We start from the raw sequence: 17,588 nt of genomic DNA, 5'->3' as shown, positions 1-17,588 counted from the left end.
TACAATCGATGATGCGATTTTTTTTTTAAATTGATTTCCTACCCTTAGTATAGATTTCTACTTCTCATGAGTTGCAATTTGATTAAGCGTGTTCAGGAAGGGAGCAGATGTTTATAAATGAATGGTTTAGTTTTTGGAGCTGTAGACAGTAAATTTACTAGATTTTGTATATTCTCATCAGTTCATATTCATTAAATATTTTGTATTTATTTGATTAAAAATGCTGGAGGCCTGGCAGCTCTGCATCCGGTTCACTTATTGTTGGCAGAAACTAACTTGTAAAGAATTTGCAATGTCCATTAAAATACTTTCAGAATTTAGAAGTGTTTACCTATCTGACTGCATATTTAACATTTGTCTATATCGCTTCATTTCATTTTTACTTTGGTGAGGATAGTCTTTATAGCATGTTAAGCTTGACTGCCCAGACCACCCTACATTCTGCAACTTTTTTCTGTTCTTTTTAAGACCCAGGTGGAAGGATTATATATATCTCTTTTGGTCTGAATGAAGCAGTTGAGTTACTCACTGATATTAAATATTTTACTTCAGTTCATAATCTACAATGCAGGACAAGTAGAATTTATAACGTTTCATTTTTGAAAAAATGCTATTCATTCAGAAACATATTCTGAAAAAGGTGAGCAGCGTATAGTTAGTGTCAACTACTGAGTGAAAAATGTTTTAAAATTATATCAAATATTTTTACTTCTTCAGCATAACAGATTTAAGTTGCATTATATTGAGGAAAAGATTAGAGAGCCATCTGCCACAGTGTACAGGTAAGATCATAAACTGAAACTTTGTACTGCACTGTTATGTATCACTGTTGCTGGTCTTCAGATTAGAACAGTAGTATCTGCAGTTGTGGTTGAAATCTGTTGCTTTTTTCTTTAATATGAAAATCAGAGATTATCTTTGCAGTATTAATTACTGTTAATTAAACAGGTATTATTAGACTATGCTTGAGCTTGTATTAACAAGTAAAAAATTTTTGAAATCGGTAATACAGTACTTATATCAACATCTATAGCATGAAAGAAGATAATTATAGAATGTTTTTGATGGTTTTTAAATTTTTTTTTTATTTTTATTTATGAAAAGGTGTGGAACTCTTGTAGATCTTTGTCATGGCCCGCACATTCCTCATACAGGCAAATTAAAGGCATTCAAATTGGTTAAGGTAAGATCTGTCATTGATGTGTAAAACTGTGAAATGCTCAAATAAAATTTCAGGTTTCAGCACCCTTTTTTCCCTTTGTTCAGAACTCATCTGTGTACTGGCAAGGAAATCCTAAAAAGGAAACCCTTCACCGTGTGTATGGAATTTCATTCCCAAGCGTTAGGCAACTGAAAGACTATGAAAATGAGCAACAGGAGGCAAAAAAACGGGATCATCGTAAAATTGGCAAGGTAAATTGCCAATTTTTTAAAATTCGTGCTGCTTTACTGTGTTCTTTGTAATCTGGGTATATGCTGCTGTTTTTTCTTAAACCTTTATATGCATAAAATTATAAAATATAAGGATGAATGCTGTGTATGAAGCTTTGTATATGTCTGCAATCTTTGTGTTAGTTTCTTATACTAATTTTTAAACTTGTGGGCAACACTCCCTTTGTCATGAGGCCATTAAGTATAGTTAAAAGTATTCCAGTATTGGATACACAATAGGAGTTAAGCCTGATGCCAGTCCATTGCTATGTCTACTCACTGACGCAACACATGCTTATAGAGTTTATCAGTGAACTTCCATACTTTTTGGTTCATTAAAATATTGGAGGAGGTACCTGAAGAAAAATCCATTGTGCACACAGGTAGAGCAAGTAACTGCAATATAAGGTAGTAGAAGGGCTAAGACTTGAACATAGTCACTTGAATCTCTAAGTGGTAACTACTGTGCCACACTTTTGGAATACCAAATCATTTAAGTGTTTGAAGTAACTGTCTTTGTTTTAAAGCAGTTCTTTAGTACATGTTGTAAGTTTTTTTTTTTTTTTTTTGTAATAAGTGACAGAGTTTGAAAATATCAGACAAACCACAAAACAGGAATGACCTTCAAACATTTATTTAGCTTATTTAAAAAAAAAAAACAGTTACAATCTCATGAGATGATGGAAGGCAAACATTTGTTTTCTTTTGGGTTCAGGTGAGTGAGGAAGTTAACGAGAGTTACTTTTTGTCATAAAATTTAGATCTTTATAATTTTAATGTTTAATCAAGAAGCATGAAATTAACTTGGTTTCATGTGATTTTTTCTTTTGTCTTTGGATCTAGCATTTCTATGGGTTTCAATATTTACATTGTTTTAGTATATTTATAATCATGTAGCATAGTAAAAATAAAGTAAATAAAACTAAATTATGTAGATGATCAGGGGGGTATTTTCCGTACATCGCTTAAATCATCCGATATTCGATGCCTTATCTTGGATGAGTTAATGCCGGTGAAACCCATTCGGGATAAGTCAGTTTTTTAAATGCATCCGTGTAGTAGATTAGTGTAGCTGGATCTAATCATCCGAGATGAATGCGCGCGCCTGCGCTGATTGAAAAGCACGTATATATTGAGTCTAGAAAACATGATCAGCAAAATGACGAAAGAACGGGCGCATTTTTTTTTTCACACAAGCGTAGCAGGACCTTTTATTCGAAGGATATGAAGAATTTCAAGATTTAATATGCACAAGGGATAACACTGCAAAAGCAGTCCAAACCAGAAAAGATGGCTGGCAAAAAGTGGGCGACAAATTAAACGCTAAGTAATGTGCATTGTGCTTACTGAATACAGCGTTTCATTTCTTATGTGTCAGATTAATTATAATTTAATATGTCATAATTCCAGATCAAACGTGAGCGCAAGGAGAACATAGGAACAGGTTAAAGTGAAGTACAAGAATATACTTCAAACAGGGAAATATTGGTATATAACTATTTAAAGATTTGTTGACATAAAGAATCACATATAATATAAAAACATTAATTTTAATGCTAATAAGAAGAAGGCAGACAAGCAAACACGCAATCCAGACCTAACCCCTGCAGAAGAGTTGGCTGTCCAGCAAAATACCCATCGCCCTGTTTCTGAGGGCATTCCAGGGGGAAGCTCCTTCTCAGAACCAGTGGCAGGATGCAGTGGTCACTTCATTTCAGGTAAAGGATGGTCATTGCATATATTTGTCCTCAATGTGTGCCATAGGTATGTTCCATATAGCCCTTCTTTTTTTTTGACAGTTGCAGGGAATGTCATATCCCTAGAACTTTTGTCTGACCAACAAGATATTGATATAGGACAAATATTTGATGAAGACACTGTGTCTGATTATTCATCAGGAAGAGAGGTACATTTTCCAAATAATGTTTGATCAAACTCCACTCTGATCCACTCTGATCCCATGTTCCCCAGTCCCATTTGGAAATCCTGGGTAATGAGAATGTTAAGCTGATTGTGAGATTTGTTCTGGAACTGTGGGTGTTTTTGCCTGTGTACCTGCAATGGCATGAAATGCCTCTTTTATTGTCTGCACACGCAGGTGTTGAGGAAACACTATGAAAACCAGAAGGAAATATTTCAGAGCCAAACAGACTTTACGAATTGCCTGGCAAACTGCACTTTTAGATAGATTTTCCGCATCGCCTACAGTATATAAAAAAAGTGCAGCTTGCAAAAAACCTCAAAGCAATGTATACTGTCTGTGTGGTTGTGAAAGCCCGACTTCGCCTACTTTGACTTCGAATATAAGGTGCTAATAAATCTTTGAGGTACAACATTCTCCCTTGGATAAAGTGGTATCTTTTGAAAAGAATTGCCTCCGGGAGAAATAAAGGATCTTTTCGATTGCGCAAAACTCTCTCTATATGAAATTCTCTTCTTATAATTTGCGCACCGATATCAATTGGTTGCTCATTCATGAATGGTAAAGCCATGACTTAAACTATTTAAGTGTGTGAGCTAATCCTTGTTTACACAGAACAAACCTGCTTCGAGCAGGTTTGAGGATTTGGATGTGCTGCTATGACAACACATCCAGCTAGAATTTCGAAAAACCGACAGATCCAGTATCATGCCAAATCATCAACAATTACATCCGGCTAAACGAGTAATCCACGTACGAAAAATACCCCCCAGAAGAACAGGTAACCTCTAAGTTATTTCTGTATTTGCTCTTGCAGAATTTAAAGATAGTTATTTATATTTAATAATAGTAATAATTCATTTTATTTATAAGGCACTCTATATTTGTAGTAAACCTCGAAGTGCTACATAAAAAAAATATTAACAAATACTAAACAAGATAAAAACAGAGATAAAACAATAATTAGTGGCATTCTAGTTAATATACTTTCCTGAATAGAAAAGTCTTTAGCTGTTTTTTTAAAACAGCCCACAATCTTCAGCTGAGTTCTCAGGTTCCTTGGTAGGGCATTCAAGAGCCATGGAGCAGAGACTGCAAAGGCTTGGTCACCCATTGTACGAATTTTGGTCATAGGGGGTGAAGACAGTAGATATTTGCAAAACGGATGTTTCTTGTAGTGGATTGTAATATACGGAGATCCTTAAGATATTGTGGAGCATTTCCATGAATTACACTGATGAATGAGCAAACAAAGTTTGTATTCAATACGGAGGTGAATAGGGAGCCAATGAAGTGACTTAAGGATTGATGAAATCTGTTCATATTTCCGCACCTTCATCAGGATCTTTGCATTACTATTTTGAATTTGTTGAAGCTTTTGAAGGCTTTTGTTGGGTATCCCGATGAGGAGTGCATTACAATAGTCCAGCCTGCAGGAGACAGACATAAACCAGCTTTTCAGCATCACAAAGGGAGAGGCAAGGATGGAGTTTGGCTATGTTTCAGTGATGGATGTGTGTATCAAATGACAGATGGGAGTCTAATTTGACACCCAAATTTGTAACAGAGGGGGGAAAGAGTAATGGTATGACCAGAAAAGGAAATACAATTTACAGAGGAACGAAGTTGATTGGGGGTACCAATTAAGAGCTTCGGTTTTGGTGCTGTTCAACTTTAGGAAGTTCTTAGACATCCAGGCTTCAATCTCATCCAAACAGGAGGAAAGGTTTAATGGAGGTGTAAGAGAAGTCGAATCCAGTCTTACCTAGAGTTGTGTATCATCGGCATAGCAATGGAATGAAACTCCATGCCTGCCGATGATGTGACCCAGGGGTAGCATATAAATGTTAAAAAGGGTTGGCCCAAGGACTGATCCTTGTGGGACCCCACAGGTGACAGTGTGGGTACGAGATTTAGCATCCCCCAGGGCCACATATTCAGCCCTATCTGCGAGATAGAACTCAAACCACTCCAGAGCAGTGCCAGAAAGTCCAATTCTATAATAGAGACTATGGAGAGGAATATTATGATCTACTGTATCAAATGCAGCTGTAAGGTCCAGGAGGGTAAGGAGTGATGGAGAGCCCTGGTCAGCAGCCATCAGGAGGTCATTGATGACTCTGACCAGGGCTGTCTCTGTACTGTGAGAAGATCGGAAACCAGATTGAAATTTTTCAAACAGATTGAATTTTTTGAGGTGATCCTGAAGTTGAACCAGAACAACCTTTTCCAAAACCTGAGACACAAATAGAAGGTTGGAAGTCAGACGATAGTTTGGTATCGCTTCAGGATCCAAAGAAGATTTTTTTAAAAGAGGTCTAATTGTTGCAGTTTTCATGGCCAGTGGGACTGAGCTGCTCTGGAGAGAGTGATTAATGATATCAACAATGATATTTCATTTGTATTTTAATTTATAGGTTTGTATTTGTAGTTTTTCACAGTCATTTTGTCTCTTTTTATCCACACTGGTTTACATAACCTTTTTTAATTTTTCTTTTCAGGACCAGGAACTGTATTTTTTTCATGAAATGAGTCCTGGCAGCTGCTTCTTTCTACCTAAAGGAGCCCACATATACAACACACTAATTGATTTTATAAAGGTGAGCTGTATGCTAATTTTAGTTGATTTTATATGAACATGCATAGTTGTGAACCAAAAGCTGTTCGTTGAAATAGTACTTTTTAATGTACATTTATATTAGGTCATGGTATTGTTTGACATATTGTAAATATAATTGCATTACCTTTTTGGCTAAATAACATTGTCTTTATCTCTTTTATCAATGACTAGCAAAATACTCGCGCTTCGCAGCAGAGAAGTAGTGTGTTAAAGAAGTAATGAAAAAGAAAAGGAAACATTTTGAAAATAACATAACATGATTGTCAATGTAATTGTTTTGTCACTGTTGTGAGTGATGAGTGTTGCTGTCATATATATTATATATATATATGTATATATATATATATATACACACACACACACATATAGACATATATATATATACATATTTATACATATACACACATATATATATACACACACATACTGTATACATACATATATATATATATATATATACATATACATCCATATCTACATATATACACACACACATATATATATATATATACAAACAAACAAACACTCTTTGGGATGCGAGCAACTGTTGCTGGGGGTGGCAGAATCCATCCATCTATATATATATATATATATATATATATATATATATATATATATATATATATATATATACACACACATATATAAACATATATATACATATACATACATATCTACATATATACACACATATATATATACATACAAACACTCTTTGGGGTGCGAGCAACTGTTGCTGGGGGTGGCAGAATCCATCAAGGAAGAAAAATGAAAAACAAAATCTTAATTTATCCATTCCTAAATAATTAAATGGGCAGGCTATTTCGTATCAGTGCAATACGCTGTTTGTTAAAACGTATGACTCCCGCTCTTACGTGCAAGTCTGCGTGGATATTATGAACTATCGTATCTGTTGAAGTTCTATTTAAATTTTAAATAGAAGGAATTTTTATTTAGTCGACAGAAATATCTTTGTTAGGAATGTAAGTTAAATGTAGGCATCATTGCATAAATTTTTCTTCACCATACAAATGTAAAGAGTAAATTCAGCCTTACATTCCAATCAAAGATATTTGTGTCGACTAAATCAGGGGTGTCAAACTCAATTGCACAGGGAGCCAAAATCCAAAACACACTTTAGGTCGCAGGCCGAACAGGATAAACATTTATTGAACACACTAAAACTAAACTTTTAAAACTTTATTTTTTTGAACATAAATATGAATATAAACAGACAGGAATATTATTCCTGAATAAATCAACTCAAGCCTTAAATAACTTATAATATTTTGCTCTCCATAAAAATATATCCTGTCTAAATTATCCAAGTTAGAAATAAAGTAAGCGTTAAAAGAACAAACATTCAAATTTCTTTACTCTTATGTAATTTTATATAAAAATAAACTTAAATTTTAAATATCCCAAAAGATTTTGCTCTCCATAAAAATATATCCTGTCAAAATTATACAAATTCAAATATGAACATGGTGCATAACAAAACCTGGAAATATAAATAAAATTTGTTCTTTTCATCAATAACAAATCAAATCATTCAGTTGTCTTTGCTCTTATGTCATTTTAGAGCTGGACGCCTGGCATCTTTTTTTGGCAACAAGTTCGTTTATGTTTGGTGTGAGGTTCTGTATTGTGGAGATTCTCAGGATGGATTGCAGGTGCTCATCAGTGAGGCGACTCCTGTGTGTTGTTTTGTTAGTCTTCATGACTGAGAAGAGCTTCTCACACAGATATGTGCTACCAAACATACACAAGGTTCGAGCCGCATATAGACGGAGCTGGAGCATTTCTGCAGGAATGGAGTGAATAAACTGTACGGGCCCTGCAGTATCGTACTTTGCCTTCAGTGTGCCATTACACTGCAGCTCAATCACCTCCATCTGAATCTGCGCAGGTGCAGTTTCCACATCGATGGCTAATGGGTTGCGAAACAACTCAAAATTCTTTTTTTCTTCTTTAGAGTCACCAAGGCGCCGTGCGAACTCAGTGCGCTCAGTTTATCAGCAAAGTGCGTATTTGGGAACACCGTTGTGCCGACTTGGTTCAACATTACTTGGCAACAGGGAAAGTGGGGCAAGTTGCACTGGTGCATTTGTGTCTCCCATAAAAGCAGCTTCACTTGTAATCACTTTGTGATTGTGCAGGGTAAAAACGTCTGCTGAAGTGTCAGATTCTTCTTTAACTCTTCTGCTTTCTGTATCTTCTGCATTGCATTCAGGTCTTTCAGGTTATCCTGATGTTTTGTCTCATAGTGCTGTCTTAGATTAAATTCTGTAATTACAGCCACATTAACTCCACAAATGAGACACACGGGTTTACCGGCATTGTCAGTAAACATTTACTCAGCCTTCCATCGGTTTTTAAAGGCTCTATTTTCAGAATCAACGTTTCTCTTCGGCATCGTGTGGGCTAGCTTCGCAATAACTTGCAGCATCATAAGCTAGACTTGATTAACGCGTAAGTGTTGGCAAGGCAGCTGAAGCGCTGCATTATGGGATCTGTAGTTTATTGTGTTACCAGCGCTTCATATCCCTGGGCCATTAATAACAATAATACATAAAATGATCTCGCAGGCCAGATATAATTACACGCCGGGCCGGATGTGGCCCGCGGCCCTTGAGTTTGACACATATGGACTAAATAGAACTTGAAAAGATATATTTTTTCGAATGTGATCGCACAATTCAGATCGAGTTGATGCGCACTACAGTACATCGAGCCCGCGTGCTATTGTGGTTTTGCCTGCCTGCCTCAATAAGTCACCCTCCCCTCGCTCTTACTTTTTTACCGTTTATCTAATGAATACACTGAGTATGGCTTTACCAAAACAATCATTGATGGCGAATAAAGTATCCATTATTCGAGTATGTAGATCGGGATATATATATACATATATATATATACCCGCGTATCGCAGCGGAGAAGTAGTGTGTTAAAAAGCTAGAAAAAGAAAAGGGAACATTTTAAAAATAACGTAACATGACTGTCAATATACAGTATTTGTTTTGTGAGTGTTATTGAGTGTTGCTATCATCAAGGATTTGATTATCATTATTTCTTTCAATCAGGTTCGTATTTGTAGGATGTGTTGTGTTCAAGTTACATTCCGTGTTTGTCAATCGTTGTAGAGATAACAGGTTTCATTCATCGATTCGTTTCTTACTGCCTCAATAAACAGCTCGTCGTCTTTATCTGAGACGTGACACACTGAATGCACGTTTTTTTTTTTTTACACTGTCTTCCTTTAGCGGGACATTGACTTTTTCCACCGTGTGCTTTGTTTCCGCAGTAGCTGCACTTATGAATATGCTTGTATGTATCAGACGCTTCATATTTTTTTGCTGCCTTTTTAATTGTGTAATTCGGTTTTTGTTCAGCGCTTTTTGTCTGTGCACTGCGTCAGTTCACGTGAGCCGCTCGGTGTAAATGCATCGAAGTTTTCCAGCTGTGCTGGTGCCATGTCGTGCTATGTCCACGGCTGTGTTTAATGTTAGCTAAGACCCGGCACTTTAAACTTTCTCTCGCAGTTTCCATGAGTTTGTGCCAAACACCACCCTGACCATCTCATCTTCCTCTGCATAAGCACAGTCCTTCACCCGTGAATATTTAGTGGCAGTGTTTCTATTGGATTGCCGCTGACGGACGGCCTTATATAGGCAGGCACTAAATTACAAACGCCAGTGGCAGCCTGTCTATGAACTTAATTTAAACTTTAGGTTTACACCATGCTTTGTTTCTGAAGTAGCAGCACTCATGAATATGGTTGTATATGTCACTAGCTCGCTTCTTATTGTTTCGCTGCCTTCTCAATTATATAATGCATTATATATATATATAATATAATATATATATATATAAGATAACTCCTGTAGCCACAATAAATGCTCTTTATTGAACAGACAAACCAGGGGTGAGCAAGTTCCTTTCTACTGCAGCCACAGCCGCGACACACATAAAAAACATCAATAATAACTCATAAACTTGCAATATTATTTAGGAAAATCGCAACATTTTACTCACGAAAAATTCGGATTGTTTGTAAACAAAATCCATCCTCCTCTCGTTCCTCAAAAACAGTTCAGTTACTCTGTCGTACGGATTATCCATGCGCTTCAATTCCATCAAAAAGTCCCTTTCTGTCGCCATCGAAGCTAATGCTGAAAGTCGAACCTGCCCTGTCGTATTTCTGGCATAAGTTTTAATTCGCTTTAGGGCTGAAAATGTCCGCTCGACAGAAGCAGTGTACACAGGAATGGTCACTGCCAAATGTACCAATGTTAACAGCTGCCCCATGCTCTCATTCAGATTTTTCTGATGAAGAAAGTCAAGGAGATCAGTGGGAGATTTTCCTGCAAAATCATCCATGGCATACATTGCAGTCAGTTATATTTTTAGCCGAGACAGATCAAAAACCGCTCCGTGGCTCTTGTGTTAAACTGGAAAACTTCTGGGGCTTAGGGAATGTGACAAACATCAGGTTTTCGTGGTTTTGAAATCTGGTCTGTGTCTGGCAAATAATATTGTCCAGAATCTTGCCATGGAGTTGGCCGTAGTACGCGCGAGGATCTTGCGCTCGGAGCATTTGCGGTGCGTTCAGTGTCCTCGTAGAGTTCCTCATATCGGCTTCTATCAAATCAATGGGTCTGAATACGGTGACGCCGTACGCCTGCTAGAGGGCCCTACTGACACCAACTCAAAATCTGATTGGTTGAAGTATTGGTTGACATTTATTCTGTGTTAAAGTGCCTGCACAACGGATTGTGAAGGCCTCTCTTTCTGACAACAAATGATGGCTGAAATATGATTGGTTAAATGCTTTAATACGAAAATACATGCCTGGAAGCAGCACAACCATCAGAAAAGCTTTGAAAGGAAGCGGACAGGCTATTTGGAATTATTTAATAAGTATTCATGGACAAAATATAATTAACATCAGTTTGTGATTCATATATTTTTACTTATGAATATGCTAAGCACAGTCCTTGACCCACGATTATTTACCTTATATGGGCAGGCACTCAATTACGTGGGAGGCTTGATGATGCGAGACGCAACTCCACCTCCCACGGCCATCGAGCTGCAGTCTATTACAGTATATGGACGAAAACGGGTTCCAGTTATAACCATTACGCATAGAATTTCTAAATGAAACCTGCCAAACTTTTGTAAGTAAGCTGTAAGGAATGAGCCTGCCAAATTTCAGCCTCTACCTACACGGGAAGTTGTAGAATTAGAGAAGGATGTGGTGGAACGTTTTGATTTGTTCCATTTTCTGATTGACTCCATCATCAGCAGCAATTGAACCTTTTATTAACTGGGCATTCATAGCAGAGAAGGGTGGTGCACGGCCACTGGATTTAACTTGGTGGTGGGTTCTTTTTCTTCCCAATCCAGTCTACTGATGCTCTTTGAGAAGAGGCACGGCTCTGGACTTAGGTGATAGGATGGATGTTCACTATCCAAGTTACAGGAAAGCTGTTTATTTAAAGGGAATATTCTACCACATCTTTCCATCCTAACTATTGTTTCACTTTCCTGATCCACATTCATCACCTACAGTAAAGATATTTTCCAGGACTGCAAATATCATCGTATGGGGTTTTGTTCTTGATGTTTTCTTTGGTACTTTTGTCATTATTTTTATTTCTGGTGTTTGTAAGCACTTACTATAGTAAATAAGAAATATTCATATATTTGGTTATAGGATGTGTTTAATCTATACGACCATTGTCCTGGGTTGTCGTTAATATTTGGGTGTCAGGGTGGAAATTCGGTAGGGCTTAGGGGTTAGCCTAATTCTATCCATCCCTCATTTTAACACTAGAATTAGCCAAAGCTTACAAAATAACTCATAAATCCGGCCCAACTTAACTCCGCTCGCACCTCTCCATTCAGTGTATTTTGTCTTGTAAATGTGTTGATAAGCCCAAGCATCCTGTTATACCATCCTCCCACTGCCGCAGAAACAGCAAAAACCTCTCCCAACTCTAGCCTTGTTTATCAGTGAGTAAGGTAGAACCTAGAGCTGTATAGGCTAAAAAATATATTGTTATTTGGAACACATGCATTTCATGTGTGTTCCGTGCCTACAAAGGTCTTTGTAAATGTAGTATGACAGAAATGTTGAACACATACTTAAAAGGCAAATTTTTTCCATGTTTGGGACTAACAACAAAAGTTCGACATGTAGTGTATAATGTGTGAAGACTGAAGTCTAAATATAAATGTATGTTTTTACTGTATAATAATAACAATAAGAGCAGCTCAATACTCAAAACATTTACTTTGGGACATGTGAAGACTCAAACCTGCAACCTTTTGAATAGGAGTCCGCAGTTCTTACCACTGTACTACCAAATAAGTCACGACAACAGGCCATGCTAATCGGATTTCTTTTTCTTCGGTTATAGTCTTGAATAAAAGCGCACTTGTTCTGTTATATTTGTACCTGTTGTAAAAGTGCTTATTTGATATTTGGACTTCAGTCTTTACACATGTCAAATTTTTGTTGTTAGTCCTAAAACAGGAAAAAAAGATAGTCTTTTAGGTATGTGTTAAATATTTCTGTCATGCTACACTTACATAGATCTTTGTAGACATAGAACATGCATAAAATGCATGTGTTCCAAATAACAATATATTTTTTACCCTATACAGCTCTAGGTACTACCTCACTCCCAGATAAACAAGGCTTGAGTTGGGAGAGGTTTTTGCTGTTTCTGCGACAGTGGGAGGATGATATAGCAGGCTGCTTGCCGCTTGGGCTTTTCGACACAAGACAAAAGACGCTGAATAGAGAGGTGCGAGCAGTTGTAAGGTGGGATGGATTTACAAGTTTTTTCATAAGCTTTGGTAATTCTAGTGTTAAAAGCATAGTGGCTTCTTTACTACGTAAATCTGGTGGCAACCTCCTCGATTTCTAGAAGTCGGGGGTTCGCTACTTATCTATCTATCTATTATGAATTCAGTGTTGCAGCAATTCGACAATTGGCTGAATCAACAAAAAGATACAACTGTGGTCTCTTTTCTGAAGCTATTCAAAAATGCGACAACTGATTTAGAATCGGGTATTACTGAAAGAACTTGTCAACAAACTGTTCAGCACCAGCTCTTATCCACATGCTGTACAAAGTAGCAACGTTTCTCAGCGCAAAGCCTTTATTTCTATATCTTTAAGACGATCACAAAGGTGCAGGAACAAAAGGACATTTGTAATAATCATGATTCAATGCAATAGCACAAAATCAAAGAGTGCAGTGAAGTTTACTGGTCAGCTGTTAGTAACACCCCATTTTCTCACAGAGTTTGTAAGCAGACGAGGAGGTGTCAGTATGTTCAAAGGGCTTTGTTTGGTTACAGTGTGCTTGTATTGGTAAGCAAAAGGTACCGTGAGAAAGTCGGTAATGTGTGTTAAGCTACCAGTAACTTGCCGACTAGAAAAACATGTTTTAAGCGTAAACTTATATGTGTGACTTGTACGTAGACTGCACCTACCTTCCGTGTCTGTTACACATTTTTTTGTAGAGTGAGCAAGGGAAAGATGCTATATAAATCAAATGTAATATTATTAACATAGATCTTACTTTATTTCAGTATAGAGTAGTAATTGGTTGCCTACTTGCATGTTGCTTACACTGGTCTTTTTTGATCCTTTCTGTGAAAAAGACGCGGGAATCTGTGCTCAGAAATGAAGTCCCAGTATGAAATACTGATGAAGCAGAATTATTGCAAAGAAATGATAAGGACAACTGGTCCAGAAAGAGGAAACTTTCCTTCAGCCACTTCCTTGTACAAGATCATGTTAAATAGACTTATCAACCATACATGACTTTTTTGCTTAATATAAGCAATGTGTTTCTGTGGGTGGGAGCAAGACAAATGAGGCCGAGTGGACGGGTGCAGGATGGAGACCTTTGGGAGCAGGCAGGTGCCGGTTTAAAAAAAAAAAATCAGTCCTGCACAGACCTCTACATCAAGGCAAAAAAAGAAAGGCACAAGAAAAATTCCCATTAGTGCAGCAACTTCTTGAGTCTGGGTCTGTAAAGTCTTGCATTTTGCATTTTATAAAGGGTGGTACTGTTTCAGTTGGTACAAAAGATTAGAGGTATTACTTGTCTTTGTGAGAACATGCTTTCGACACAATTTGCAGTGCACACTACTCTTCCTCTTGTTGGACTTTAAATATCCAAAACATCTCCACACTACTGAATTCCTCTGACTCTTTTTTTTTCAGAAATGTCCTCGTCTTTTGAGCCTTGGGCTGTTTCTGTTGGTTTGTCTTCTTCATTAATGCTGATTTCCCCTTACCAAATAGTTTTTAACATTTTTGTTTATACCATTCCCTCTCCTGACGTACTGGTGTGCATGTATGCTGCTGCTCCTGCGCTCAGGCTCTGTGCGTCAACCTAACCTGATGTGGCTGCAACTTTATCCCACCCACATGATTAGTTTGACGCAATGCTGTTCTCATTATCATTGGCTTTTCAGGTTGTCTTTCAAAACATGGATTAAATGAGTTCTATCGATGTTGTATCAACCCTGGGTTATATTTCTGTTGAGGAAAGCTTATTTAGCAATAATTATCGTTTTATTGCCCAGCCCTATGTAGAACCCACAGTTCATCTTAACTGTTTACAGTAAGCGACTTTTTAAGCAAGGGTGCCCAAATGCTTGGGTGCCACTGTAGGTCCTCATCAATTGGTTAATGGCTTCCAGCACAGCAGGCGTGAATGGTGGCTGAGAGATTGCTGACCTGTTGGCCAGTACCCTAAGAGGTGACAACATGTAGACTATATAAGTTGACCAAAGCCCAGAAACATTCTTCAGTGCAAATACGCAACATTGGCTCTCTTAAAAGGAAACTCAAATACAGTCTGTACTTTATATTCATTGCTTTAGAGGTATAATGTGTTTGTCATGTCAAGTCATATTCTAATGACTCGGTGGTATGATTTAATTTGTGTGTGAATTATCATTTAGCTGGTTTGGCTGCATTTACTTACTTTATCGAAAGCGTAGTTTAAAAGTGTATGGATGTGTCAGTTGCTGTAAATATACGCATATTTTTGTCTTTTTTTTTTTCTTTTTTTTTTTTAATAAATGCTGGCATTTCAAGCCTCTTTGTGCCAAAGCAAGTTTTATAAATCTGTCCCCAGGACTTATGGAACAATGCGCATTGAATCTGCTATGAATTCTTCATTTTACTGGTATGTGCTTGAGTGAATGTGAGATCCTCTGTCAGAAGATTGAAGCTCACTCGAATGTAGATGTTGCAACATGACAGTAAACCCAAATAACAGTCCACCCAGGGATTCCTGAAAAAGAAGAAATGGAGGTTTCTCGAATGGCTTTATCAAAGTGCAAATTTGAGTCCCATTGAGATGCTGCTCTTGGGTTTGATATGGGCTGTGCATGCAAGACACTCCTCAAACATTGCACAATTAAAAGAATTCTGTCTTTAAAGTGAGCAAATCATTCTCCCAGTAGTAATGGGAGACTGGTCGATAATTATAGAAAAATGCTTACATGATTTTGTTTTTGAAAAAGGGGAAATACCAGCTCTTAGAGACAAGGGTGGGCTTAATTTTTCCACAGGTGAAAATTATATTTCTGTTCATTTTTTGCTGATAATTTATTGCAGTCAATTTTTTTCTTTTTCCAGTGACCTCACCTTTACCTTAAGATACTGTTCAAATGAAGATCTAGTCTTGTAATGTCTGTATTAAATATGAATAAAAGAACATTTCATGGTATGCACTTACTTTTTCACAGAGCTGTACATATCTGCACACCATGTGCAGTTTATGAAGACCACATAGAATTGTGCACACAGATCATTTTGAACAGTCCAGCTTTGAATCTTACTAGTTATGATGCTTGCATGGTTAAAATCATTACTGGCAGTAAAAATAATTTTCTACTTAGAGTTACGTAAATGATCATTTGTGTGTGTATGTATATGTGTATGTATGTGTGTGTATATATATACTGCTCAAAAAAATTAAAGGAACACTTTTTAATCAGAGTATAGCATAAAGTCAATGAAACTTATGGGATATTAATCTGGTCAGTTAAGTAGCAGAGGGGGTTGTTAATCAGTTTCAGCTGCTGTGGTGTTAATGAAATTAGCAACAGATGCACTAGAGGGGCAACAATGAGATGACCCCCAAAACAGGAATGGTTTAACAGGTGGAGGCCACTGACATTTTTCCCTCCTCATCTTTTCTGACTGTTTCTTCACTAGTTTTGCATTTGGCTACAGTCAGTGTCACTACTGGTAGCATGAGGTGATACCTGGACCCTACAGAGGTTGCACAGGTAGTCCAACTTCCCCAGGATGGCACATCAATACGTGTCATTGCCAGAAGGTTTGCTGTGTCTCCCTGCACAGTCTCAAGGGCATGGAGGAGATTCTAGGAGACAAGCAGTTACTCTAGGAGAGCTGGAGAGGGTCATAGAAGGTCCATAACCCATCAGCAGGACCAGTATCTGCTCCTTTGGGCAAGGAGGAACAGGATGAGCACTGCCAGAGCCCTACAAAATGACCTCCAGCAGGCCACTGGTGTGAATGTCTCTGACCAAACAACCAGAAAGACTTCATGAGGGTGACCCAAGGGCCCCATGTCCTCTAATGGGCCCTGAGCTCACTGCCCAGCAGCATGCAGCTCGATTGGCATTAGCCATAGAATACCAGAATTGGCAGATGCACCACTGGTGCCCTGTGCTTTTTACAGATGAGAGCAGGTTCACCCTGAGCACGTGACAGAAGTGAAAGGGTCTGGAGAAGCCATGGAGAACATTATGCTGCCTGTAACATCATTCAGCATGAGCAGTTTGGTGGTGGGTTAATGATTGTCTGGGGAGGCATATCCATGGAGGGTCACACAGACCGCTACAGGCTTGACAAAGGCACCTTGGCTGCCATTAGGTATCAGGATGAAATCCTTGGACCCATTGTCAGACCCTATGCTGGTACAGTGGCTCCTGGTGCACGACAATTCCTGGCCTCATGTGGTGAGAGTATGCAGGCAGTTCCTGGAGGAAGAAGGAATTGATACCATTGACTGGCCACCACACTTTCCTGACCTAAATCCAATAGAACACCTCTGGGACATTATGTTTTGGTCCATCCAATGCCACCAGGTTGCACCTCAGACTGTCCAGGAGCTCCGTGATGCCCTGGTCCAGATCTGGGAGGAGATCCCCCACAACACCATCTGTCATCTCATTAGAAGCATGCACCGATGTTGTCAGGCATGTATACAAGAACACAGGGGCCATACAAAGTGCTGCATACAATTTTGAGTTGCTGCAATTAAATTTTGGCAAAATGGACTAGCCTGCCATATAATTTTTTCACTCTGGTTTTGGGGCGTCTTTGAATTCAGGGCTCTGTAGGTTGATCATTTTCATTTCCATCAAGCGATGTGGCATCCTTTCGTTCCTAACACATTACCCAGTCTATATCAGTATAGATATCCAGGAGGATTTCTTTTTCCCATTGAGATCTGATGTGTTTTCAAAGTGTTCCTTTAATTTTTTTGAGCAGTTTATATATACATATATATATATATATATATATATATATATATATATACTCTG

The 17,588-nt window shown here is 37.9% G+C and overlaps 1 protein-coding gene across 2 annotated transcripts in view; it reads left to right on the top strand.

Annotated features, from left to right (window-relative positions):
• Positions 1-17,588, top strand: part of LOC120538107 (threonine--tRNA ligase 1, cytoplasmic-like) — an 86,947-nt gene that overhangs the window by 21,577 nt on the left and 47,782 nt on the right. For both annotated transcript variants that reach the window (XM_039767547.1, XM_039767540.1), the window contains 4 exons: positions 718-782; positions 1,105-1,183; positions 1,267-1,413; positions 5,854-5,952. In XM_039767547.1, the coding sequence (XP_039623481.1) occupies positions 718-782; positions 1,105-1,183; positions 1,267-1,413; positions 5,854-5,952 (390 nt within the window). The remainder of the gene's footprint in view (positions 1-717; positions 783-1,104; positions 1,184-1,266; positions 1,414-5,853; positions 5,953-17,588) is intronic.

The sequence above is a fragment of the Polypterus senegalus genome, chromosome 1 (genome assembly GCF_016835505.1).
Source record: "Polypterus senegalus isolate Bchr_013 chromosome 1, ASM1683550v1, whole genome shotgun sequence".
Taxonomy (NCBI): Eukaryota; Metazoa; Chordata; class Cladistia; order Polypteriformes; family Polypteridae; genus Polypterus; species Polypterus senegalus.
The sequence above is the reverse complement of the archived record's forward strand: the minus strand, read 5'-3'. Positions and strand labels throughout refer to the sequence as shown.